Source organism: Bos indicus x Bos taurus, chromosome 2 (assembly GCF_003369695.1).
Source record: "Bos indicus x Bos taurus breed Angus x Brahman F1 hybrid chromosome 2, Bos_hybrid_MaternalHap_v2.0, whole genome shotgun sequence".
In the NCBI taxonomy this organism is placed as follows: Eukaryota; Metazoa; Chordata; class Mammalia; order Artiodactyla; family Bovidae; genus Bos; species Bos indicus x Bos taurus.
Genome location: NC_040077.1, coordinates 129,582,314 through 129,607,513, shown reverse-complemented (window position 1 = coordinate 129,607,513; position 25,200 = coordinate 129,582,314). Strand labels below are relative to the sequence as shown.

Sequence of the window (25,200 nt, the reverse complement as noted above, 5' to 3'; positions counted from 1 at the left end):
GACCACAAAGTGACCCCTGTCCCCTGCCTCGGCCTCCCTTGTCTCCTCTGTGGCCATCGCGTATAGAGTATTCATGCTTATCCACTGTCCCTTTCCCTCTGTCCCTCTCACGGGACCCTCAGCTCTGCAAGGGCAGGAACCACATTTTCCCCGGACCCCACTGTCCCTCGCCCCCCAACACATAGTCGAGACTCAGCAGAGCCTGGACAGCGACCATTGCGGACTTCAAAGATGCTGACTGCAAGTTCTGATTGTGGTCAAAGACCTCAGGGATCCGTACAGAACCCAAAAGAGCAGCACATAGATGTTTCTTCCACGAACAAGGTCACTTCCCCTCCCGGGGCCTCGGTTTCCCCACCTGTAAAATGAGGTATAAAATGAGAGGCTGAACTAATTCCTTTCTCTCAAGTCCTTCGAGCTCTAAAAGACCCTTAAGTCCGCACAGGAAGGAGGAGGAAATTGTATTGAATTGTATTGCCTGTTGGGTTGAAAAAAACAACTTCTGCCAGGAAATCTCTCTTACTCTGTCACTTTCTCCACTGGCCTGGAAAACACCTCCCTGCGCAGGCCCAGACCTGCGGAACCCACACTGCAGAAGTCATAGGCCCCCTCCTGCCCTGGGCCCGGGCAAGGGGGGCCCCTGAAAGGTGTATGGCAGCTGCTTCCCCGGGGCGGGGGTGGGGGGGGTGTCTGGGGCTTTGTTGCCTTAACCGAACTCACAGAGCAGGTAAAAAAATTCCAGACATGTTCTGCGCTGACAGCTAATTGTGTCCTTTATTAATGACCATGGCTTTCTTGGGGCAGGTGGGAGGAGGGGAGGAGCCCAAGGGGGCTGTCTCAGGTGGAGCTGATGACCACGTTTCTGGATCCCGTAAAAGGGGAAGTGCTCCATGAGGTGACCCCGAAAACACCCACCGCCCAGCTGGAGAGGAGAGGGGGCTTTCCCAGGCTCCCCAAGCCCCAGCAGGGGCGGCCGGCGCAGACAAGATGAGGTAGGGATTTTGGAATCTGGTGGCCCAGGTTCTGGGTCCTAATTCAGCCTCTCAGAGCACACCGTAAAGTCCAGTGGATGGCCTGAAGTGGGGTCTGAAGCGGCGACCCACAGGGGGCGATGGCCCTCGGGCCCTTGGGAGATGCTCCCAGCTCCATCCGGCCCTCACCCACCTCATGATACGCAGACCGGACCTGACAGGCCCTTCCTCAGTGACCCGCCGCACCACCTGTCAATACAGCAGCCAGATGTGCCGGGGGACTCGGGCCTGCCCTGCCAGATGTGTCAAGCTCTCCCCACACATCCGGCTTCCCCCCGGGGCACATCGTGATTATTATTTAACACTCGCTTCTCCAGCATCTGTGAGTCCTGAGGCTTACAGGTTAGGGAGCTCCACCGTGTTGCTCCAGCTTCAGCTCTGGGGGAGCCTGGAGCCCACGGCTCGTCAGAGGCACTGTTTTCTCAAGGACCCAGTGAAGATCTTTACAAGCCCTGTTGCAGTGGTAGCCTTGAGATGGAGGGGGCCTTTTGGAGAGCTCTATTTGTTCCCCATTTTCTCATCAGGATCCCATGTTAGCCTGGGGAGGAAGGCAGGGAGTACAACATTAACCTCAATTATAGATGAGGGATGTGAGGCTCAGGGGCGGAGTGAAGGAGTAGCTGAATGAGGGCTTGAGCCAGGCAAGGGAGACAGCGCGTGCAAAGGCCCTGAGGCTAGAAGAAACCCAACAGACTCCAGGTCAGCCAGGAAACTAGTGTGGCTGGAGCAGGGTGGACGAGAGGGAAGGTTGTAGGAAGTGTGTTCGGAGAAGTAAAAGAGGACACAAATGCACCAAGAAAAATAAAATACCAGGGGGCAAATGTAACCAGAGAGGTAAAGGGGGCTTCGTAGACTATTGGTTTTCATTCCAAGTGAGGCAGTAGTTGGAGCAGAGAAGCGACACATCGCAGATTCCCATTCAGCAGGATCCCTCTGGCTGGCGTGTTGAGGGCCGCGTGCAGCCAGCGGAAAGTAGGGAGGTGGGGGCAGGAGGCAAGGGCAAAGGCCAGGAGACCGGTCTGGAGGCAGCCACCGTGAGCCTACAGCTGCAGCTCCTTTGCCCCTCTCTCATCCCTTCCATTCCGGGCATCAGGACTCCTGGCTGCCTCCCCAGCTCCATCAGCCACTAACTTGCTATGTGAGCTCAGGCACGTCACTGTGCCTGTCTGGGTCATGTATTCTGTAGTCGTAAAACGAAGAGCTTGGACAGAAGATGCTGAAGATCCTCCTGACTTCTGGTGACCCAGACCCCAGCCACCTCTCCAGCCTTACCTCCCACCCCCCCAGACTCGAACTCCACGCCTCAGCGACCCTGACCTATGCGTAGCTGCACGCGTGCATGCACACACCCCGTGGCCTCAGGCCTCCGTGCCCTGGCACAGCCTGTCCACTCTGCCTGCAGGGCCCCCTCCCCACAGCCACCCTGCCCAGGGAAAGCCCGTGTTCTTCAGCGGCTCTCAAGCTGGCTGGCACCTCCTGCCGCCAGCCTTGTTCTGGGGCGCTTTGACAGGCCATGCTTGCTGTTCTGTAAGAGACGGCTGTGGACTCAGAACTGGCTTCAAATCCCGGCTGCATCTCTGGAGTTGTCTAAGCTTCTGCGTCCTCTGATCATTACACTTCCTACTCTCAGGGTCAATGTGGGGATACAGTAAAATTGTCAAGCGCCTTAACCCAGTGCCTGGCACATGGTAACTGTCGGGAATCTGTGAAGCCAGATTCTAGCTGAAGAGAAAGGACCATTGCATGAATGTGTCGGTGGTAGGGGGTGACACTCCAGGATAATGTAGCCGCAGACCCCTGGAATAGCCCTGGTCAGGACCCCAGGACAGCCTCCCAGTAGCCCATGACCCCAGGGGTTTCCTATCCACCCCTCCCTCCCCCAGCCCCTCCCTCTGCTCACCTCCTCCATGAGGGTCTGGTCAAAGCTGCCTGCCGGCAGCCACACAACACTTGGAAATGTCCTTAATTGCTTCACCAGAGTGGGGAGTCACCCTGCAGGCAGATAATTAAAAAGTTCAGAGCTTGATTAATTGGGAGGAAATTGGAGGAATGGGGCTCCCTGCTGGGCGGGCGGGAGCTCTTGGGCCCCCACCGTGGGGATGGCATGAAGGGAGGCAGGCCAGAGCCGGGCTGGGGGCCCCTGACAGAGGATCCCAGGGCCAGAGAGCTGGCACTGAAACGCTCTCATCCACCTCTGCGGCCACGGGGTTCAGGGTCTGCCTTCTCCAGGAGGCTGTGAGCTCGCCCCTTCCCCACCTTGGGGCCTGTCATTCAGGGAGGTGTTACGGAGGGCTGGCCCTGAACAGGGAAGGCGTGGGGGAGCCCACAGCCTGGGGGAGGCAGAGAGACGGATGTCACCCAAATGCCAAGAAGGAGAAAGGTAGGGTGCTTTGAGAGCCCATTGCCCAGGCCCCAGATGAGCCCTGGGGCCACCATGACCCAGAGGCCTTAGAACCAAACCTCCAGTCCACGCACAAGCTGAGTGACCTTAAGCGCAAGATTCCACCTTTCTAAGCCTCCGTCAGTCGGTCAATCAACAAATACTTGCTGAGACCTGTTCATCACCTCTCAGCCAGACCGTGGGGCTGAGAGCTGCTGGTCACTGTGAGTTCCTGCCACCACTGGGCTTGAGGCCTTGGGAGGGAGGCAGATGGTCACACCCGTGTAATCGTGCAGGGACCATGGCGAGGGATTGGTGGTGCAGGAACACAGAAGAGAGGCCCCAAACGCAGCCCTGGTGGGGGGTGGCACTCCAGGAGAAGAACCCACAAGGAACTGGAGTCGAGACGTGAAGGATGAAGAGGAATTAAGCCAGGCTGGAGCTGGGACCCATGTATCAGGCAGAGGTGACCCCGAGCACACCCGCTGGGGAGCGGCCTCCTGTGAGTGGAGCCCAGGGCACCGCTGGGAGGCCGTGGGAGCTGAAGATGGCGGCGTAGACCGTGCAGGGGAGGCTGAAGCGGGCACCACTTGCCACAGGCACAAGGGAGCCCCGGACGGGTCTCGAGCTGGGAGAGGACGCTGCACATGGCTGTGTGGGAGGCTGGCCTGGGGAGACCCTGGGTTCCCCCCTCAGGCAGAGAGGAAGCTGTTAACACAACTCCCGCCGCTGCCTTCTGACTTCTGTAGTCCTGCCAGCTGTTGGCAGAGATCCAGAGAGCCAGGGTCCCAGCAGGGGCAAGCAGGGGGAGCCTGGGCATATGGGGGTGCGGGGGGCGGGGGTGTTGCGGGATGACTGACATCCCCTGGGTGGTCCCAGTAGGAACCACCGCAGCAGGGGGTTGACCCTGAGTCATTTCTTGGATTTAACCTGGAAGGGCAGGGCCCTCCCCACCGCCCTGCCACCCTTGAGAGGGGAAGAGCTAGAAGGGCCAGAAGGGGCCCCCTTCATCAGATTGGAGCACTGAGGGTCTTGGACACCATGTGAGAGTGTGGACTCTGGGGGTACAGACTCTGCTGCTATGTCTCTGAGTGACTTTGGGACAGACACTTCCTTCCTGTGAGCCTCAGCTTCCTAATCTCTAAAATGGGGATAACACCTCCTGCCGCACAGGGCCAACATGAGGATGGATGAGGTTAGAGGCTCCGGAAGCCCCTGGCCCAGCACCAGGCGGTGCCTGTAGACACACAGAGATCGGAAGCTCCTCCTTCCAGCCTGGGAGCTTGCCTGCCGTCCCATGTGACTTTGCCCCTGGCACAGAGGATCAGCGCCCCGCCCAGCCCAGTGCAGGGGCACTGGCTCCACTGGCTGAACTTCAGCAGCCAAAACGGAAAGCGTGCAAAATGCTAAAGCCACATTGCATGAGGGAGACCCCAGAACCCCGCCCACTCAGCCACAAGAACACCGCCAGCTCAGCCCCAACATACGCTCAGCATAAGCCCCTGAAAATACACAAATCAGTTCTTTCACAGTTCAGGGAGAGTGTAAGCCCAGGGTCGGGTGCCTGAGTGTGTCCACAGCCAGAGTCCCGTGGCTGGAAGAGGCCACAGCAATGGTCCCAACCACACCGAAGCAGGCCAGAAGTGGCCTGGGTTCACAGAGCAACGGGCCCGGAGCATAGCTGAGGCCTGGCCTCCCTCCCTCCCTCCTCTGTGCCTGGGACTCTTTTCTCGGTCCAAACTCCCTTCCACTACCCAAACCCAGAACTTCCTGGAGATCTCAAGGCAGGAAGGTAGGCCAGCTGCCCTTCAAACCAGGCACTACTGAGCCCAGCACCACTCCCGGGCCCCTCTGCCCACAGCAGCCAGCAGTTAGCCCTGGTTAAAGGAAGATGTGCCAGCCTTCTGCTCAGTTGTGGCCTCTCATAGGCAGGACTTGGGCCTTTTGTCTCCATGACCCAGTGCCTGGTACAAAACAAGGGCTTCAGTTCAGTTCAGTTGCTCAGTCGTGTCCAACTCTTTGTGAGCCCATGGGCTGCAGCACACCAGGCCTCCCTATCCATCACCAACTCCCAGAGCTTGCTCAAACTCATGTTCATCGAGCTGGTGATGCCATCCAACCATCTCATCCTCTGTTGTCCCCTTCTGCTCCTGCCCTGAATCTTTCCCAGCATCAGGGTCTTTTCTAATGAGTCAACTCTTCGCATCAGGTGGCCAAAGTGTTGGAGTTTCAGCTTCAGCATCAGTCCTTCCAATGAATACCCAGGACTGATCTCCTTTAGAATGGACTGGTTGGATCTCCTTGTAGTCCAAAGGACTCTCAAGAGTCTTCTCCAACACCACAGTGCAAAAGCATCAATTCTTCAGCGCTCAGCTTTCTTTATAGTCCAACTCTCACAGCCATACATGACTACTGGAAAAACCATAGCTTTGACTAGATGGACGTTTGTCGCAAAATAATGTCTCTGCTTTTTAACATGCTGTCTAGGTTGGTCATAGCTTTTCTTCCAAGGAGCAAGCTGCAGTCACCAGCCATGAAATAACAAGGGCTTAATAAGTGCCTATTGAATAAATTCATAACACACCATCTCCCCAACTGGACCCACACTCCTGAGTGCAGAGACTTCATCTTCTTTGTCTCTGTATCCCCAGGTCTTATCACATAGCAAGTGGCAGGCCAAGAATGAACGTATATAATAAAAGTAAACGCTTGTATAGCCCTTCATAGGAACCAGGCAGGCGCTATGGCAAGTGCCTTCTTTTCCTTAGCTCATGTCATCTGCCCGGCAAATATAAGACGGTGTCACCATTCCAGCCCCGCATTAGATAAACATGGAAACTGAGGCACAGAAAGTTAGGGAACTTACCCACAATTACACTGTTAGCCAGAGGCAGGCCTGGGATTCCACCCCAGCAGCCAGCTCCATGGTTGAGGCCCTGGTTCAATTCCATCCATTTCTTAGGAGTGGGAGTTAGACTGTGGTAAGCCTGCCTCTACTCAGAACACAGAGCCTCCTGGTCTGCAGGACACCCCCGGAAAGATAGAGACACGGCTTCCCCTGAGGCCTGGCACACAGGACCTGACAGCATTTGAGTCCCCTGCCCATGAGTCGATCGGGGATTAATACGGAGTCTCTGGGCGGAGAAGGGGGAGCCGAGCGACGGGCCAGCCAGGGAGGCTTCGAGGATCACTCTGTGCCAATTAGCAGCCCCACTGTGCCAGGCCCAGATGGAGCCCTGCCTCGGCCTGACTCAGGGCTCACTCGGTCAATTATCACCTATCCCCGGAGCCCAGGGGGCAGGCGGGGAGAAAATCTGTTTCCCCGTAATCCTCTCTCCTCCTCCCGGCTGACTGCCATCCCCGCCTCGGGTTGCCTGGCTGAGGGCTCTGGGCGTCTGCAGAAGGCAGGTGCTGGCTGCCCACTTTGGCTCCAGGTCCTGGGTTTGGGGCCCAGGCTATGCCTTTCTACCTTGCTGAGTGACCCCAGCAAGACCTGTCCCCTCTGTTGGCCTGAAAAATGGTCTCCAGCCCTGACACTCCGCCACTTGATAATTCCTGTATCTGGTAGTACCTGGAACCACAAAGACCTAGAGTCAAACCTCAGTTCTGCCACTGAGTAGCTGTGTGACCTTGTGACGTTCACTTACCCTCTCCAAGCCTCAGTTTCATCATCTGTAAAATGGGGGTGATAATGATAACCTACTTCAATGAATGGTTACGTGGATTCAGTGAGAGAACCCATGTAAATCACTTGCACCGGACTTGTCACCCCAAAAGCACATAATAAAGGGTGATTATTATTGTCCCTACATGCTGAATGAGTAATAACAGCTAAGGTTTATATAGCACTTGCTGTATGTCCTAAGCACCTTATGTGTGTTAACCTATCAAAACCACAGCCCCTAAGCAGTCCAGTTAGACAGACCTGCCTTCATTTGGCAAACTGAATTAACTGAGCACCTTCTATGTACCGTACCCTGTATTAAGTGCTCAAGAGGTAGAGATTAGAGCCCCAGCCCCTACCTGAACCAGGGCTCACCAGCCGGTGGGTGGTGACATACAGGTTGGATGGGCTGGTTTTCCTGGCTTGGCTCACGAGAGCTGACTGGGGGCATTTCTTCCTAACTCGGTGTTTAGTTGTCTCAGATTGGTAGCTTGAAATTTGCCCCGATGGGGGCATTTTCACCATAGCAGTTGGCAAACACAACAAATCAGGGCTTCCCTCCACCACCACCAAATAGCTGTTCACCGGCACACCACTGTGTAACCTGTACCTGATCTGCTGCGGTGGAGTCTGAGTCATCTGCTGTAGACAGTGGAAGGCAGGCCTCCCGGAGGAACACATGTCAGACGCACCGATCCAGCGGGATAGGAGGATGGGGCAGGAGGGCATGCAGGTACAGGGCCCAGTGCGTGCACACCCGGGGCATCCAGAGCACTGCAAACAAAAGAGAGAGGTGACAGACAGATGGGGCTGGGAAGCATCCAGGAGGGCTTGTCTGGGACGGCGGCTATTTCTGGGATGCAAAACTTCCGGTCTGAAAACCAGGGATGACTTGGTCTCCCTGGTGGACAGGCCCATGGGAGGACCCATGGGGAAAAGTGAGATGTGGAGAGAGATCTGAGCCTTGAGGCAGTTCTGGTGAAATTGACGCGATAACCGGGGTACCCATCCTGGAATTTACTAAGTCTTTTCTCTCCCACTTTCTCATGTGATTCTCACAACACCTTGTAAGGGGCATATCTGTTCCCTCAAGAAATGTATGTTGAGCACCTACTATGTTCCCACCACTCTGCCAGTTGCTAGGCAACCAAGGAGCACCAGACCAACCGGGTTCTTTTCCTCTTCGGGTACTTCCAAATGCAGGCAAAGGACAGACGGCACACAAGTTGATAAGCTATTTGCTAATATGATTGCAAATTGTGATGGGGGTCAGTGAAGGAAATAGAGACGAAGGGGAGAGTATCAGGAAGGGGCAGGAAGGCCCCAGACCCGCCCTTCCAGCCTAGGTGCGTACATTCATTCTAAGCACGTGGGGCGCCCCTGGTGAGTTTGAGCTCTGATTCCTTCTCATGAGATCACTCCAGCTACTGTGGATGATTGGCAGGGAGGCTGAGGTGGAGCAAGAGACACATTCAGAGGCTTCTTGCTGCATCTAAACAGGCATCAGTTCCCTTTCCAGGGAGGAGACCGAGTCTCAGAGAGGGCAGGAGGCCTGTCTGAACCCACACCTGTCCGGGGTGCAGCCGCCCACGCTTGTGACCTCAGCTGTCTCTGTTTTCTTCCCACTTCTGTACCCGAGACTCAGGTGTTGGCAGGAGGGTGCCTTTCCAGCTGAGATGCTAGGAGCAGCGTGGGCCCTGGGCCCCTGGGCACCATGGACTGGGGGCTGCCTCCGACCCCTTCTCTGTATGAGAACAGGTGGCTGGTAGAGGGCTAAGACTCCAGCACACCCCCATCACACAGTACACCTGGGATCAGACTCTGCCTCTGCTGCTAGAGAGCCACGTGCTGTCTGCCCCTCTGTGGACCTGTTGACTCCAGTGTCAAGCACAGTAGCTGGGCAGATACTCTCAGGCCCTCACTCCCTCTATCCATCACTCGCTAGGCGCCCAACATCACACTGAGAGTTTGCAGCGGACTTACAGATGTGTAAGTAATTCAGATAGGCCCCTCAACCCTTTTTGGGGGGCTTGGGGAAGACATCCCGGAAGGGGGATACCTGTGCTGTCCTAAAGGGGTGTAAGAGTTTGCCTGATGACAAAGGGAGGGCGTTCCAGGTAATGAGGGCAGGAGGGGGCAAGGCGTGGGGGCGGGCTGGGGGAGGGGGGTGCCACACGTGGTTGACCGTGGAGCATCAGGCTTGGGCCGGTGGGTGCTGAGAGGGGGCAGGTGCCAGCCCTGGGGTCCCGGGCACCCTGAGGAGTTTAGGGAGCGATCATGGATTTTTCTTACATAGGAATTTTATTTTGATCCTATTCACATCACCATAAAATTCACCTCTTTAAATTGTATGAGTTAGTGACTTTTTTCTTTTTAATATTTTCGCAGAATTGTGTAACCCTCACCACAGTCGGCTTTAGAACATGCTCATCACCTCAGAAAGAAGCCCCATAGCCATTAGCAGTCACTCTCCATTTGCTGCTCTCCCCAGCCCCTGGCAACCCCTCAGCTACTCTCTGTCTCTCTAGATGCGCCCTGTCTACCCATTTTCATACAAATGGAAGCATGCACTGGTGGCCTTTGTATCTGGCTTCTTTCACCAAGCACGATGCTTTCCAGGTTCATCCATGTTGTAGCGTGTATCAATACTTTATTCCTTTTTCTGGCTGAATAATATTCCATTGTCTATGCCATGCCATTGTGGATTTTCCAAGGACGCAAAAAAAGTCGGCTTTGGAGAGCTGGCTCTGGAGGGTGGGCTGGAGGAGGCCAGATGGCCATGAGAGGCTAAGGAGTGGGCAGGAGGGGCTTTCCGGATCCCCGCAGGGGTGGGGGCAGCTGAGGGGAGCCAGAGCCAGGCCCTGCTGAGGAGGGAAGACCTAGTAATTGATTGGCTGCAGGGGGTGGGGGAGAGGAGGAGGCCCCCAGGGCTCCTGGTGACCAGGTGGAGAGCAATGCCATTTCTCAAGACCAAAGGGCAGTTTTCATGAAGCCTAAAGATACAGAAAGTAGAGAATGTTCCATAGGAGGGCTGAGGGGTGGCCAGGCAGTAAGCCTTCTGATGGAGGCAGACTGGGGAGTCAGAGAGGGGGCCTGGGACATGGCGATGCGGGGAGGCCAGCCAGGAAGGTGGTCCAGATGGAGGGGCTGGCACAGCCTGGAGCAGAGAGTGGGCAGCCACCCACTGGCCAGGCCCACAGAACCACCAGCAGATGGGAGAGGTGTGCTAAAGCTGGGCAGGCTCTTGCCTGGGAGGGAGCCAGGAGGATCCCAGTCTTGGGACCCAAACCTTTGGCCTCTATCAGGTGGCCCTCACAGGATCCCCGTGTCCCCATTCTACTGCAGAGCAGATAGAACCAGGGCTGCAGCCCGCGTGTCTGGATGGGACGGTACTGAGAGGCCAAGATGGCAAGGCTGTCCCTTCATCCACCCAGCAGGGGAAGGTTGGTGCCTGAGAGGGAGGGCGGACAGGAGCTCTAGGACCAGCGCAGCAAAGTGCAGTGAGCCCTGGACGGGCCCCCAGAGCAGAAGCTGCCAGCCCCTGCCCAGCACGCGTAGACCACTGGTGCAGTGCGAGTCTCTTACAGGCAGGACAGTGTGGCGGTTAGGGATGTGACCTCTGCAGGCAGACCACCCGAGATCAGATCCCAGCACTGCCCCCCGTAAGCCTCGGAAAACTACTTCACCTCTATGCTTTCTTTCCCTCATCGGGAAATACTATCTCTGACGTAGGGCTGGGTGAGGTTTGGATGAGTTCCTATGGGTTAAGTCCTTTGAACAGGGCCAGCACTGAATAAGTACTCAATAAATGCTGTGCGTTTCATATTTACGCTCCGGAGCCCTGGATTTCCCCTCTGTATGATGGATGAGGCACTTCCTGCCACCTTCCTCGCTGGTGTCGCTGTGGCCTGGTTGGTTGCTTCGAGGTACTGTCTCTCCCTTGTCTGGCAGCTCCTTAAGGACTGGGCTGAACCTGGTTCTTCTCTGAGATCCTGGCAGGGCCTGGTCAGGGTGGCACCAGCCAGGGCTTCAGGATTAGGGGGGATGCCACCTTCTGGAAGCTCCCCCACAAAAGGCAGGCAAAGTAGGGCCCCAGGCAGAGGGAGGGTGCTGTGTTTCAGCACCCCCAGGGGAAGCGCCCTTTGCTTCATCACGGAGACTTCCCTGAGATTGGAACTGCAATGCCTCTCTGACCCTGGGCCAGGCACTGTTCATCACATGCAATCCTTCATGGCTACTTTCCAAGGTAGACGCTCTCTTACCAAGGAGAAAACTAGCTCAGAGAGGTTGAACCACCTCTCTGAGGTCACCCAGCAGGTTGGTACTTGAACCAGACACAGCTTACTAATACCAGGAACTGGTTAGGCAGTTTTGCCTGAACTGACCCATGTAATCCTCACAACAACTGCAGGAGGTAGATGCTATTGCCCCCATTTTACAGACGAGGAGACAAGCAACTGGCTCCAGGCCAGGTGGCGGGCACAGGCGGAGCCGGGGTTCACTCGGCAGCCTGCGCGGTAAGCACCGTTCCTCCCTGCCTTTCAGCCTATATGATCCCCAAAGCCCAGGCCCTTTCCGCTTCAGCAGACAGCTTCAGGGAGTTTATGGAGCAGCTGCTCAGCGCCAGGCTCTGTGCTAGGCACAGGAGAAGGAGCCGTGGATCAGACATGGCTGCAGTCCCGGGGGAGCCAAGAACAAGTCCAAGAGATTCCCCTTGATGAGTAATTATGACAGAGGAGTAAAGCACCCTAAACTCAAGTCGAATAAGGTGGTGATCCCCAACGTTTTTGGCACCAGGGACCAGTTTTGTGGAGGACAAATTTTCCACAGACCGAAGGAGGGGGTGATGGTTTTGGGGTGATTCAATTTCATTACATTTATTGTGCACTTTATTTCTATCATATACATTTTGATATATAATGAAATAATTATGTGTGTGTGTTTGACTCTTGGACCCCATGGACTGTAGCAAGCCAGGCTCCCCTGTCCATGGGATTTCCCAGGCAAGAATATTGGAGTGGATTGCCGTGCCCTCCTCCAGGGGATCTTCCTGACCCAGGGATTGAACCCTCATCTCCTGCATTGCAGGCAGATTCTTTACTGCTGAACCACCAGGGAAGCCCCTGAAATAATTATACAACTCACCGTAATGCAGAATCAGTGGGAGCCCTGAGCTTTTTTCCCTGCAACTAGATGGTTCCATCTGGGGTGACGGGAGACAGTGACACCCTCAGTGTGTTGCTGATGTCCAGTCTAGGGCATCGTCTTGTTTGGTTGCGATCACTGCAGAAAATCCTGCTTCACATAGATAGGATGTTGGAAACGGAAGCAGGCTTGTCAGTGCTTTTTTGGCCATCTCAGGATATTCCACCTTGACTTCAATCCAGAATGTGTGGAGAGTGGAAATTGTCTCAAACATACTTTTAAAGCCAGTCATTTGCAATCCCATGTGGTAATGCAAGCAAAGGGGAGCCGCTGTACATACAAAGCTTTGCTCCCTCACCCGCTGCTCGCCTCCTGCTGTGCGGCCTACTTCCTAACAGGCCACAGACTGGTCCCAGCCCATGGCATGGAGGTTAGGGGACCCCTGATGTAAGACTAAGGAGAGCAGTATCTCTGAGGGGTTTGGGAGTAAGGCAATTGCTAAGACTTAAACTGGACTGGAAAAAGTGATTCAGGGAAATCTATGTGAGCCATTTATAACATATGAGGAAATTAATGCTCAGAGAGGGAGAGTTACTTGCGAAAGGTCACACAGCACATGGGCATGGAATGCAATCCAGGTGAGAGCCCCTGGCCTGTGGGCAGTTCAGCCACATTTCATCCCCAGGAAGAGCTTGCCCCTTGCAAAGCTCTTCCTGGTCCACCACTCACTTACCCCCCCGACCTGAGGCACCATAGGAGAGCTGAGATTATGAACCCCAGAATGCAGAAGGAAGTGAAGCCAAGAAATGGGCAGGACCTAGACCCCAGACCTCCTGATTTCCAGTCCAGGGCCAGGAGGAGGGTGGGGGGATGAGTTCGCACATAGGAACACACAAGAGTGGACACCTCTTGAAGAATCTAAGCTCTGAGCATTAGGCCCTGAATCCAGATCCTAATCATGCCCCCAGAGCAGGGAAGAATACCAAAGCCCAATGGAAAATCCAGCTTGTTGAATGCCCACCAAGTGCAAACACTGCCCTCTTCAGGCTGTCTCTGGTACTGCGTGTCCTCTTTATTCAATGGATCAAACACCTGCTGTAACAGCTACTATTCATTGGACATCTATACTGTGCAAGGCCTCAGGCCATGTGCCTCGCATATTTATGCCAAACGCTCACAGTGGCCTTCAGAAATGGGCCTTGGCATAATTTTTCTTCCTCAGTGGCTCAGTGGTAAAGAATCCACGTACATTGCAGGAGATTCAGGAGTCGTGGGTTCAATTCCTGGGTTGGAAAGATCCCCTGGAGAAGGAAATGCAAACCACTCCAGTATTCTTGCTAGGAAAATCTCATAGGCCTGACGGGCTGCAGCCCATTGGGTCACAAAGAGTTGGGTATGACTTGGAGAAGGAAATGGCAACCCACTCCAGTGTTCTTGCCTGGAGAATCCCAGGGACGGGGGAGCCTTGTGGGCTGCCATCTATGGGGTCGCACAGAGTCGGACACGACTGAAGTGACTTAGCAGCAGCAGCAAGCATGCATACATATTTCATAATTTTACTAAAAAAGAAAACAAGTCTCAGAATGGTTAAACTATTTGCTGGGCCACACAGCTAGAAAAAGGCCCACACCGGAACTCAGACTCAGCCTGAGTTAGTTTCCCAAGCCAGCCCTCTTTCCTGTTCTCCCACATCACCTCTCTGCATGCCCTGTGCTGGGCTAGGATTTTTCTACTGCAGTCTTATCCTCACAACCATCTAGAACCCAGGAATCTAGGTACAAGAATCAGAGCCCAGCCAGCCATTAGTCAACAAGCCTGAACCATGGGCACTGCCCTAGGCTTCGTTCACAGTCTTCAGACTAAGTCAGGACTGGTCCTAGAAGCTGTGGGGCAGCCCACCTGCAGTAGGAAGGGATGGTTGCTAGGGGCCCCAGCTGAACTCATAGACAGCTTCAGAGACAAACTTCAGCTTCAGGGGAACCTTCTGGGCACAGCTGGCACTGCCATGTTGGGGCCTGGAGATCCTCAAGAGCTTTCAGAGGTGCGGCTCCCCATCCGCCCCATTGTGTGGCCCCTCTGGGATGTTGCACAGCCTTTCCGTGGCTTGTGGCCTGAGTTCTCGTTTGGTTCCCCCAGTGACTCTCCTTCTCTTCTCCCCAGGTTGCCCATCTGGAACCTTCAAGGCCAACCAAGGGGACGAGGCCTGTACCCACTGCCCCATCAACAGCCGGACCACTTCAGAAGGGGCCACCAACTGCGTCTGCCGCAACGGCTACTACAGAGCAGACCTGGACCCCGTGGACATGCCCTGCACAAGTACGTCCAGGGCCCCCGGGGGGGACGCCCGGCCGAGTCCGAGTCCACCTGCGGGAACTCTCAGAGGGTGGGGTGGCTGTCCAGCCCGGTAACCTCTCCTAACTGAGGGGCAGCCAGGTACCTGGGGGGAGGGGAAATGGAAAACTGGCTAGAAAGGACCATCCTGGGGTGGTCGTGCTGCCAACAGGCAGACACCGCAGAGCTGGCATCTGGCTCCTTACCCCCTTCTGCTAAGTCACACGCAGGATGAAGTCAAGGTTTTGATTCACAGAGGGACAGAGAATGGAAAGCTTGGCAGAAGAACAACCAACGCAGGTGGTGTCTGTGGTAGAAAAGGCTTCCCAGTGTTCTTTTCTGGCCGCAGTTGCCTGAATCACAGGCCAAGGTTCTCCAAGAACAGGGTGACCACGAGGGCCATGTTACAACCCTGTATCAGACAGGAAAGACAGTCAGCTGCCAGAAGCAGAGAACGGACCCCTGTAACTTAAACCCGAAGAATTTATTCTTGGAAACCCAAAATAGGCAACCCCTGGGTAATGTGGTAAATCCATGAAGCTCCCCGAGACCCAGCACTTTCTTGTGCTCTTCCAGCCACAGCATGTGGTTTCCACCCTTGGGGTCACATCATGGCCCAACATTGCTGCTGAAGCTCCAGCCATCACACACACTCTCAGTCGTGGAAAGAGGGGAAGGGATAAAGGGACCTACTATAGCCATCTCCTTTTAAGAAAAAGTCCTAAGTGTCAACTTCTGTATATCAGTGGCCAGCACTTAATCCCAGGAAGCTATGAAATAGAGTCTTTAGTTGGACATATAGCCACCTTGAATAAAAGTGGGTCCTGTTATAAGGAAAAAGGGAGAAATAGATATTTGTTGTTTGGTCACTCAGTCGTGTCTGACTCTTTTGCGACCCCATGGACTGTAACCTGCCAGGCTCCTCTGTTTATGGGATTTTCCAGGCAAGAATATTGGAGTGGGCTGCCATTTCCTTCTCCAGGAAATAGATATTGGGTGGATATAATTCCAACACAAAAAGACTGTCCCTAGTAAGGAACACCGAGGAGGGTGGAGTCCAGGGAGAAAGGTTTGAGCAGATGTGTGCAGTAGAATGGAGCGTTAGAAGCTAGAAGCATGGCTCTTGGGTGCAGAGGAGAAAGGATTTAGAGGAAAGCTTTGGGGAAGCCTAGGCTGGAGCCAGGGCAGTGGGCACAGAGCGGTCTCTTGGGGAATGCACCCCCACCCCCACTGACAGACACCTCTCCCCCTCCCCAGCGATCCCCTCCGCGCCCCAGGCCGTGATCTCCAGCGTCAACGAGACCTCACTCATGCTCGAGTGGACCCCGCCCCGGGACTCGGGAGGCCGTGAGGACCTCGTCTACAACATCATCTGCAAGAGCTGCGGCTCCGGCCGGGGCGCCTGCACCCGCTGCGGGGACAACGTGCAGTACGCCCCCCGCCAGCTGGGCCTCACCGAGCCTCGCATTTACATCAGCGACCTGCTGGCCCACACGCAGTACACCTTCGAGATCCAGGCTGTGAACGGCGTCACGGACCAGAGCCCCTTCTCACCGCAGTTTGCCTCCGTGAACATCACCACCAACCAGGCAGGTAAGCGGCTTCAGATGCAGGCTCCCCGGGGCGGCGCTGTGCCATGCCGTGCCAAACAGGTATCCTGCCAGCCGTCGTTAAAGACTCCCTCACATCTGCAGAGCGCTTTTCTCTTTTCCAAGGCTGTTTGTGTGATCCGGCCACCTGGGAGAGTCAGTGTTAACTCTCGGCTATAGTGGCATTTATCATAATCGCTGGCATTTGTTGAGCGTGTGTTCTTGAAGCCGAAAGTAAAGCTGCTATAACAAAAGGGCCCGGTGTTCAGTGGCTTCAAGAACAACAGAAGAACCTTTCTCTTTCGTGTAAGAGTCCAGGGGTGAGCAGGCCAGGTCAGCGGGGCAGCTCTGATCCACCTGGAGACTCAGGGACCTGGCCTCCTTATCTCTTGTCTCACGAGCCTCCACGCTCCTCATCGGCCCGTTCGAAGCTGAGTCATGGGTTTGTCTGCTCTCTAACCTGTACAAACAGGAGAGACAGAAGACCAGGGCAGCAGTATGTTTTAAGCAAGGTAGGCAGAAGTGGCGCCTACCACTCCTGTGCATGTTCCACTGGAAGGAATGTGGTCTCATGGCCTCCCCAAGCTGCAAAGGAGGTCGGGAAACATCATCTCTCCCAGCCTAACTTAACCCTCCATCACAACAGCAGGCGAGGAGACAGACTTCAGTGGCCATCTAGCAGTTTCCACAGGTGCTTTTTCTGAACCTTCAGCCCCCTCCAGTCTAATTCCAGCAAAACTCTTCTCCCCAGGCTTACCTTTAATGATCCCTCTGTGACCCCCATGTGCCCACCCCCATCTTCTGCCCTGGTTTCCTTTACAACAAAAAAATAGATGCAAAGGATGCATCCCGTCACCTTCCCTCACCTTCCCTCATCCCCCTTCACTCCATGGCACTCAAGCTTCCGGCCCCACCTCTCCACCAAGGTCGTTGTCCTCAGGGTCACCTGGGACCTCCAGATGGCCAGGTCCAGGAGACACTTCCCAGTCTCATCCCCATCCAAGGGACACGTGAGATTTTTCAGGGTCTCATGGTTCCTGCAGTTCCTTTAGAAGACCGTGGTTGGCCCTCTGAGTGTGCGCCTTAGTAATTTACTCAGCAGCCTTTGCAAGGCCCTGCTGTGAGTGTGGTCTGGGGCCCATCTAAGTGGGGCAAAGGGAGACCAGGCTCCAGAGTGAGTGGGCTGGGCATCCAGAGATGGAGGTCCAAGAAGCCTTCGAGGAGGGGGTAGAATTTGACCTGCGGTTTGAAAGACTCACAGAATTCTGAAGGGCGAGATGGAAACAGATGGGATTTTGAGAAGAAGGAAGGGCATGCACAAGCACATGGAAGGAGAGGCAGCAGCCAGCTCCACCTGGTTGAGGGGTGTTTTTATATGTGACCTCACTGCCACCCACCCCCCGGCCTCCAGGAGTAGGAGGCATCTGTGTCCCCATTTCATAGATGGTGCTCAGAAAAGTTGAGTCACAAAGCTAGGCAGGGTGTGAGGCAGAAATTGACTAGGTCTAACAGACTCCAGCGGAGAAGGCAATGGCACCCCACTTCAGTACTCTTGCCTGGAAAATCCCATGGATGGAGGATCCTGGTAGGCTGTAGTCCATGGGGTCGCTAAGAGTCAGACACGACTGAGTGACTTCCTTTTCACTTTTCACTTTCATGCATTGGAGAAGGAAATGGCAACCCACTCCAGTGTTCTTGCCTGGAGAATCCCAGGGGCGGGGGAGCCTGGTGGGCTGCCATCTATGGGGTCGCACAGAGTCGGACACAACTGAAGCGACTTAGCAGCAGCAGCAGCAGCAACAGACTCCAGGGCTCAGCACCGTCTAGGGCGCCTCCAAGGAACCGTGGATGGCGGGGGTCTGATGAGTGTCCACGTGTGAGCATGCATGCTTCTGCCACATCTGAGCTTGAGTTCGTATGCCTGAGGGTGGCTCAGCCCATCCGTGTGTTTGTGTCGTAGAAGGCACGTGGTCTTGTTTGTGAGTGCTCGTGGTGTTGCTGGGCCGAGAAGGCACGTTTATGAGCGTATGCTGCAGCCCTTGTAGGCTTGTGGGTGCATTTAAGCCCACCTCGGATGGGGTTCCGGATGGAGCTGACTCAAGGTAGGCAATCTGAGAAACCCCTCCAATGCCAGCAGCTGTCAGCAAAGACACATGGCAGATTATGAAGCCTTGGTTCTGAGTCTCTCCAGCTTGACAAAGCCCTTGAGGTAGGGAAGCCCAGGCTCCCAGTGCAGGGTGGAGACAAGGGAACTCTTTTCAACTGGGAGAAGCTAGAAATTCCCCAGAGTCCCTGGAGTTCTTTCCCTAGGTGTGCAGGCCTCCCCTGCAACCATTCGGGATCCCCAAGAGTCAACCTGCCTACTTAACAAGGCTCAGCTTGCCAGCAGCAAGGGCTGCTGGAGTGGACCCCTCCTGTCTGGAGTGGGACATTCCCAGAGAATAGAGGCAGGGCAGAGTGGAAATGAGGGCCCCAGAGAGGAGGATGCTGGGGAAGCCCTCAGGATTGAAAGGCAGGAGCGGTAACAAGCCCTGGGTTAGTCGCAGGGGGACCTGAGTTTGAATCCCAGTTTTGTCATTCCTTTGCTTTGTGACTTTACTATATTGGTCAGTTATTACTGCGATAATGCTGTATAACAAACCCACCCCCAAACCCAGAATTTTACCATAATAACATTTATTTCCTCACTTACTAGTCTGTGCATCAGCTAGGGTTTATCTAATCTGCACCAAGTCCTCTGAACAGGGCAGAGCTCCAGAATGTGGCTGAATTGGGTCAGTTCCATCTGTGTCCCCATTCTCCTTGGATTAGCAACTCCCTGGGCTTGTTTCTCTTGTGGTGATGGTGGCCACAGCGATATCAGGCCACATAAACGCATGCCACCACCTGTGGCACAGTGGTCCACAGTGAACGCAGCCTGCAGGGCTCCTTGGAAAGAGTGTGGGTGTGAGACCCTGTTACAAGGGAGGCAGAGCTGAGATCGGCCGTCTAACCTACCGCACTCGGGAAAATCACTTCCTCCTTTGGACCTCCATTTCCCCACCAAATTGGGTCTCAAAAGTCCATGAGAGGGACTTTCTGGGGGTCCAAGGGTTAAGAATCTGCCTGCCAATTCAGGGGACACAGGTTCCATCCCTGGTCCGGGAACTAAGATCCCACGTGCCATGGAGCTGCTAGGCCTGTGAGCCACAGCCACAGAACCTGCGTGCCCTAGGGCCCGTGCTCCACAAGAGAAGCCAGTGCAGTGAGAGCCCCAACGCTGCATGAAGAGTGGCCCCCACCGGTCACAACTGGAGAAAGCCCACACACAGCAACGAAGACCCAGCTCAGCGAATAAATAAATAATATTTTTTAATCTATGAAAGCTTTTTCAGAACACAGGTCCCCTGACCCCACCCCAGACCTGCTGGATCAAACCCCAGGAATAAGCCCTGGGAATCAGGACTTTTCACAAGTGGCTCAAGTGTTTCTTACCATTAGACAGATTTGGGAGAGTCAAGTTTAAGTGAATCCAAACCCCTGCTGATAAAGTTCTGTATAGTCAAAGCTATGGTTTTTCCAGTAGTCATTTGTGGATGTGAGAGCTGGACCATCAGGAAGGCTGAGTGCCGAAGAAGTGATGCTTTCGAACTGTGGTGTTGGAGAAGACTCTTGAGAGTCCCTTGGACTGCAAGGAGATCCAACCAGTCCATCCTAATGGAAATCAGTCCTGAATATTCATTGGAAGGACTGATGCTGAAGCTGAAACTCCAATCCTTTGGCCACCTGATGTGAAGAACTGATTCCTTAGAAAAGACTCTGATGCTGCGGAAGATTGAGGGCGGGAGGAGAGGAGGGTAACAGAGGATGAGATGGTTGGATGGCATCACCAAGCCAATGGACATGAGTTTGAGCAAACTCCGGGAGACAGTGAAGGACAGGGAAGCCTGGTGTGCTGCAGTCCATGGGGTCGCAAAGAGTTACATGACAGCAACTGAACAGCAACAGCAAAGCCCCGTGAGCCCCTGCAGCCCTGGGGCTCTCTGGGCCATAACCACTCTTTTCCCATCCTCTTTGTTCCAGGCCCCGTGACAAGCCCCATTCTCTCTCAGGCATCCAAAGCCCAACTGGGGTCTGTGCAAGCACACACACCCTCACCACATCCTCCCCTTGTGCCAGAGGAGGAAACAGAGGCCCGGAGAAGTGGAGCCATTTATGCGAAGTCCCGCTACTAAGTGGCCTCAGCTAGGGTTTGAACCCAGAACCGTGTGGCTCCACGTCTACACTGGAGAAGACATGACTCCTGCCATTGAAGATTTCTGCCGTGGTTGGGAAGATGAGACCTGGACAGAGCTTATGCACAATATGGCATGAGTGAGGACGCAAGGAGGGATCTGGGAGGTGAGGGAGAAATCCTTTCCTCCTAGGTAATGGGAGAAAGGCATGCCATGAAAGGCTTCCTGAAAGAGGAGGCGTTTGAGGTTATCTTTGGAGAATGAGGGGTCTTCCCTGGTGGCTCAGACGGGTAAAGAATCTGCCTGCAATATAAGAAACCCAGGTTCGGTCCCTGGGTTGGGAAGATCACCTGGAACCCATTCCAGTATTCTCACCTGGAGAATCCCATGGACGGAGGAGTCTGCTGGGCTACAGTCCATGGGGTCACAAAGAGTCAGACATGACTGAGCTGCTAACACTTTTCCTTTTGTTGAAGAATGGAGAGGCTTCTAACAGACAGAGATGGACTCAGGCAGGTATCCCAGGAGCAAAAAGTACAGGAGGCAAACTGGAGGGGAATTCTTTGTCTTCCTCTGAGGGCCTAAGCTCCTCTGCCACAGGATCTTTGCACATGCTGTTCCCACTGCTTGGAGTGCTTTGCCCCTTTCCCCCTTCCCTTTGACCTTAGCTCATCCTCATTGACCATCCTGACTCGGGCACATTCCCCCAGCACCACAGCCCTCAGCTTCCTGTGGCTGGGATTTTAGCTTCGTGTCTGTGATCGTCCCATTCCTGTCTGTCTCCCCACTGTCGGCACTCAGCAGTACACTATGGGTCTCCTTTCCCTCACCGTGCTTTTCCTGGTACCTAGATGGGGGCACACCACAGTGTGTGCTTGGTGAGCAGCCAAGGGGTCTAGAAAAGCGTGGAGTGAGGAGAGGCGTGGAGAATTCCAATGATGCTGGAAAATAAGGCCGGAGACTGGATTTCCAGACAAATGCATTCAGTGCTCGGTTTTAATCAGACCCTAAAATTCAATATATAAATAGCTAGTTCATGGCCTTAAAAGGAAAAAGTATTTCTTTGGGGCAAGTGATTGGGCCTGGCTTGCACTCCCTTGGCATTCACGGGGGCCAGAGCTGTCGTCTGACTTCATAAAGCCATCATACTGACTTCGAACCACACTCGGCCATTCCAGAACACCTTTCTGCCTGTGTTCACAAGTCCTCTTGGTGGGGAGTGGGGGGCCCAGAGGTAGGAGACTAGGCTTGGCTGCATATCCCCACTTGAAGGTTTAGGAAACAGCATTGGGTGAGACACGTGCCTGGGCTCACTCAGCTGGGACAGAGGAGAACGCAGGGTTCACTCTGGCTGTACAGAGTCCATGGTTCTCAACACAAAAATACAAGACAATACAGGGAAAGAGGGGGAGAGGGAGGGGGAGCCTTGGCGAGGGAGTCAGAGGATGGGAGGAGAGCCTCTCCCAGGAGGTGGCATGTGAGCCGAGATCCAGATGACAGGGCGGAGACAGCCATACAGACCTAGGTGCATGCAGCCACGTGGGGCTGGTCTCTAGGCTACCTCAGTACTCCGGGCGGCCCTCCAGGCTGCAGCGGACTCACTGTCACCCCAAGCAAGCCCCAACAGGCTGCATCTCTGCCTGGCCCTGGGGGTGAAGAGAAGGGTCTGGGCTTTGCAATCAGCCAAACAAACCTGGTTTTGAATGAGCCTAGCTGCTCACCGGCCCATAGGCCCAGACAAATCACTTCGCCAGCATCCGACCACATCTTCCTCCTGGGCGTCACCACCCTCTCCTGTGGGGTGCTGTGAGCTCAGGCACTCAAGGTGCCTCAGAGGCTGCCTGGGAGGGTCAGCACTCAAAAAGCAGGGATCGGGACTTCCCTGGTTGCCCGCTGGTTGGGACGCCACACTTAAAATGCAGACGTGGGTTCGATCCCTGGTCAAGGAACTGAGATCCCATGGCCAAAAAAAACCACACACACACACAAAGTATCCTATATTCACTCTAATCATAATGGGTCACACCTGGCAAGTGTTTATTATTTGCCAGATACTAAGCCCTGGATGATGAATCTCCCCAACCTCAGTGGATCCTGTTATTCTTTTATCTTACAGATAAGGAAAGGTAAGAGTTAAATGACTTGCCCATCACTCAAGTCACTGGCAGAAGCTGAGTAGTGACATCACTGCATACTCAAGGCTCAGTGTTGAAACTGGAGCCAAACCTTCTGCAGAGGTGGGGCAAGCCATGTGCCGGGACCTGCCACACCACAGCTTGGCCAAGCCAGTGCGGCCTTTGGGGCCACCCATACTGAATGACCCATTAGGAAGATTTCCCCATTGTCATGTCCTAGGGAGTCATGGTGGGGGGCGGGAAAGGCATCAGTGCTGGGCTTGACAAACTCCATCCTCACCTAGCACACCCCCTTTCCAAGCTATGGGATCAGGCTGTCTAGGGACCCTTACTTCCTCGAGCCTCAGAGTCTTAGCCTTCCAAATGGGCATGTTTTCATCATCCCAGCTTTCCGAAATGGGCGCTAGGTTAGTAATAATGTGGTGGAAGCCCTGGGCGCAGTACGTGGTAGCTCGGCTTCAAATGAAATCAGAAGGAGTTAGGTTCCTGTTGCTGCTGCAACAAGATGCCGCGAACTTAGCAATGGAGAAAGAGACGTAGTTCTTATCTTACTGTTCCATGGGTCAGAAGTCTAGCCGGAATCTCATCAGGCTAAACTCAAGCGTTCGCAGGGCTGTGTTGCTTGCTGGTGGCTTCACTCATTCGCGTGTTAGCAGAATGAAGCTCCCTGTGTTTGTAGCAGAGACATCTCTGTTTCCTTGCTGACTGTCATCTAGGAGATTCCCTAGCTCCCAGGGGACTCACTCTGGTCCTTTCAGAGACCCCACCCCACCCCACCCTACCCCTGCCTCATCTCAGAAGCAGCAACAGGGCGTCAAGTCTTCCTCAAACTCTCACTCTCTGGCCTGACTCTCATCTGGGAAAGATTCCCTCCTCTTTTAAGGACTCAAGTGATTAGACTGGGTCTACATGGATGATCCAGGATAATCTCCCATCTCAAGGGCCATAACCTTAATCACATCTGCAAAGTGTCTTTTGCCATGTAAGATAACGGATTCACCGATTCTGGGATTAGGTCACAGACATCTTCGGGAGCTGTGATCCTGCCTATCATACCCAGGAGGTAACAGATCAAATTAAAAAACACATTAGTATCCATCCAGTGCAAACACCTCCTTTTATAGGGAGGAAAACTGAGGCCCTGGGAGCTTCCTAAGTGCCTGCCCAAGACCATAGAGCAGCAGGTCCTTGGCAGAGCTGATCTCCCACCCCCTGGCCGGGTGTCACAACCTCTGTCCGTGACATCACTCCACGCGGCTTTCTCAGGGAAAAACTTTCAACTTTCCGAAGCTCTTTCTACCAGCCGTGTTCGCCTCTGATCCTTTCACCCTCCTGCAGAGCGGGCACAGAGTGGCTGGTCTCCAGAACTGGCATGAGCAAGTGCTCACCTACTTCTCTCTCTAGGGGTGGAGAGGATCAGAAAGAGACAGGACAAGAGAACCCCCAGCGAGGCCCATGCCTGGGGAAAGGAAGAGAGAGGGAGAGGGCACTTCCCTCCCCGGGCCGAGCCCTCTGCACGCATAAACCTCTTTCATCCTCTCAAGCGTTCTGCAGGGGGAGGCCTTGCCCGCCCAGACTCTCGGCTAAGATTGGTTTGGTTGCCTATGAGAGCAAGAAAAAGAACAGATAGCCGCTGCCACAGTAAGGCTGTTTAACAATCAACTGTAAAGGCAAGAAGCACTTATCTAGCTCGTGAGTCCCCTGGCTGGATGGGTCTCGGCGGGGAGCTTTCATATGTTCGTGCTCCAGCTACGCTGGGTCTCTCAGCAGCTCTTTGGATTTTGTCAGGGTTCTATTGCATGTTTGGGGTGGAGCACTGTAAGCTAGTCAAAAATGGCCCTGGCGGGGACCGCTGGGGCAACAAGTCTGCTCCACATGTCTCAGCCTCTAACAGGTCAGCCTGGGTCTGTTCTTACGGCCATCAGATACATGGGAGGGCTTTTTCAAGCCTCTGCTTATATCATATTTACTTAAATTCCACTGGCCAGAGCAAGTCACACAGCCAAGCCCAAAGCCGTAGCCAGAGGGGGATTATACAAATTCTAGGACAAAGGTTGTAGATACAGAGAGACAATTAATACAACCAGTCTACATAGTAGCTTAGACCAAATGGAGATTTATTTTTCTTATGTGTAAAGGAGGTCAGAAAATAGGAGTTAGGGCAACTGGGTGGAATCATTAGAGATTCAGACTCCTCAGCACACAGGTTCTTGTCCTTATAGCCCAAAGTGGCTGCAAGAGCTCCAGCTCTCACATCCATACGCCAGGCAGCAAGATGGAAGAAGAAAAGTGACAAGGGTAGGGCCCCTTCTTTTTAGAGAGACTCCCTAGAAGTCCCACACTTTAGCTTATCGCTCATTGGCAAGCACATTGTTACATGGCCACTTCTAGCTGCCGAAAAGCTTGAGAAAGTGTAAGCGTTTATTAAGGAAGAATGTGCCCAGTGAAGAACCAGGATTCTGTTAATTTGAGAAAGGAAGAATGGATATTTGGTAGGCAGTGGATACTGTCTGCCACAACCCATTTTACAGGTGAGATACTGGGACTCAGAGAAAGGGGTAGCTGAAGTAATAGTGTCAGCTGAGCATAAGCGATGGGACCTGAACCCTGGCTGTTGCTCCTTCTCCCCTCTTCCAGCATCGCCACCACCATTCACGATCCTTTGCTAAACACTCAGCTATTCACAGTGCTGTTTGAGAGTCTGAGCGGCC

At 54.2% G+C, this 25,200-nt stretch overlaps 1 protein-coding gene across 3 annotated transcripts in view; it reads left to right on the top strand.

Annotated features, from left to right (window-relative positions):
* The window catches only part of EPHB2 (EPH receptor B2), a 219,534-nt gene that overhangs the window by 149,333 nt on the left and 45,001 nt on the right, over window positions 1–25,200 (top strand). For all 3 annotated transcript variants that reach the window (XM_027520893.1, XM_027520900.1, XM_027520909.1), the window contains exons 4-5: window positions 14,381–14,536; window positions 15,809–16,144. In XM_027520893.1, the coding sequence (XP_027376694.1) occupies window positions 14,381–14,536; window positions 15,809–16,144 (492 nt within the window). The remainder of the gene's footprint in view (window positions 1–14,380; window positions 14,537–15,808; window positions 16,145–25,200) is intronic.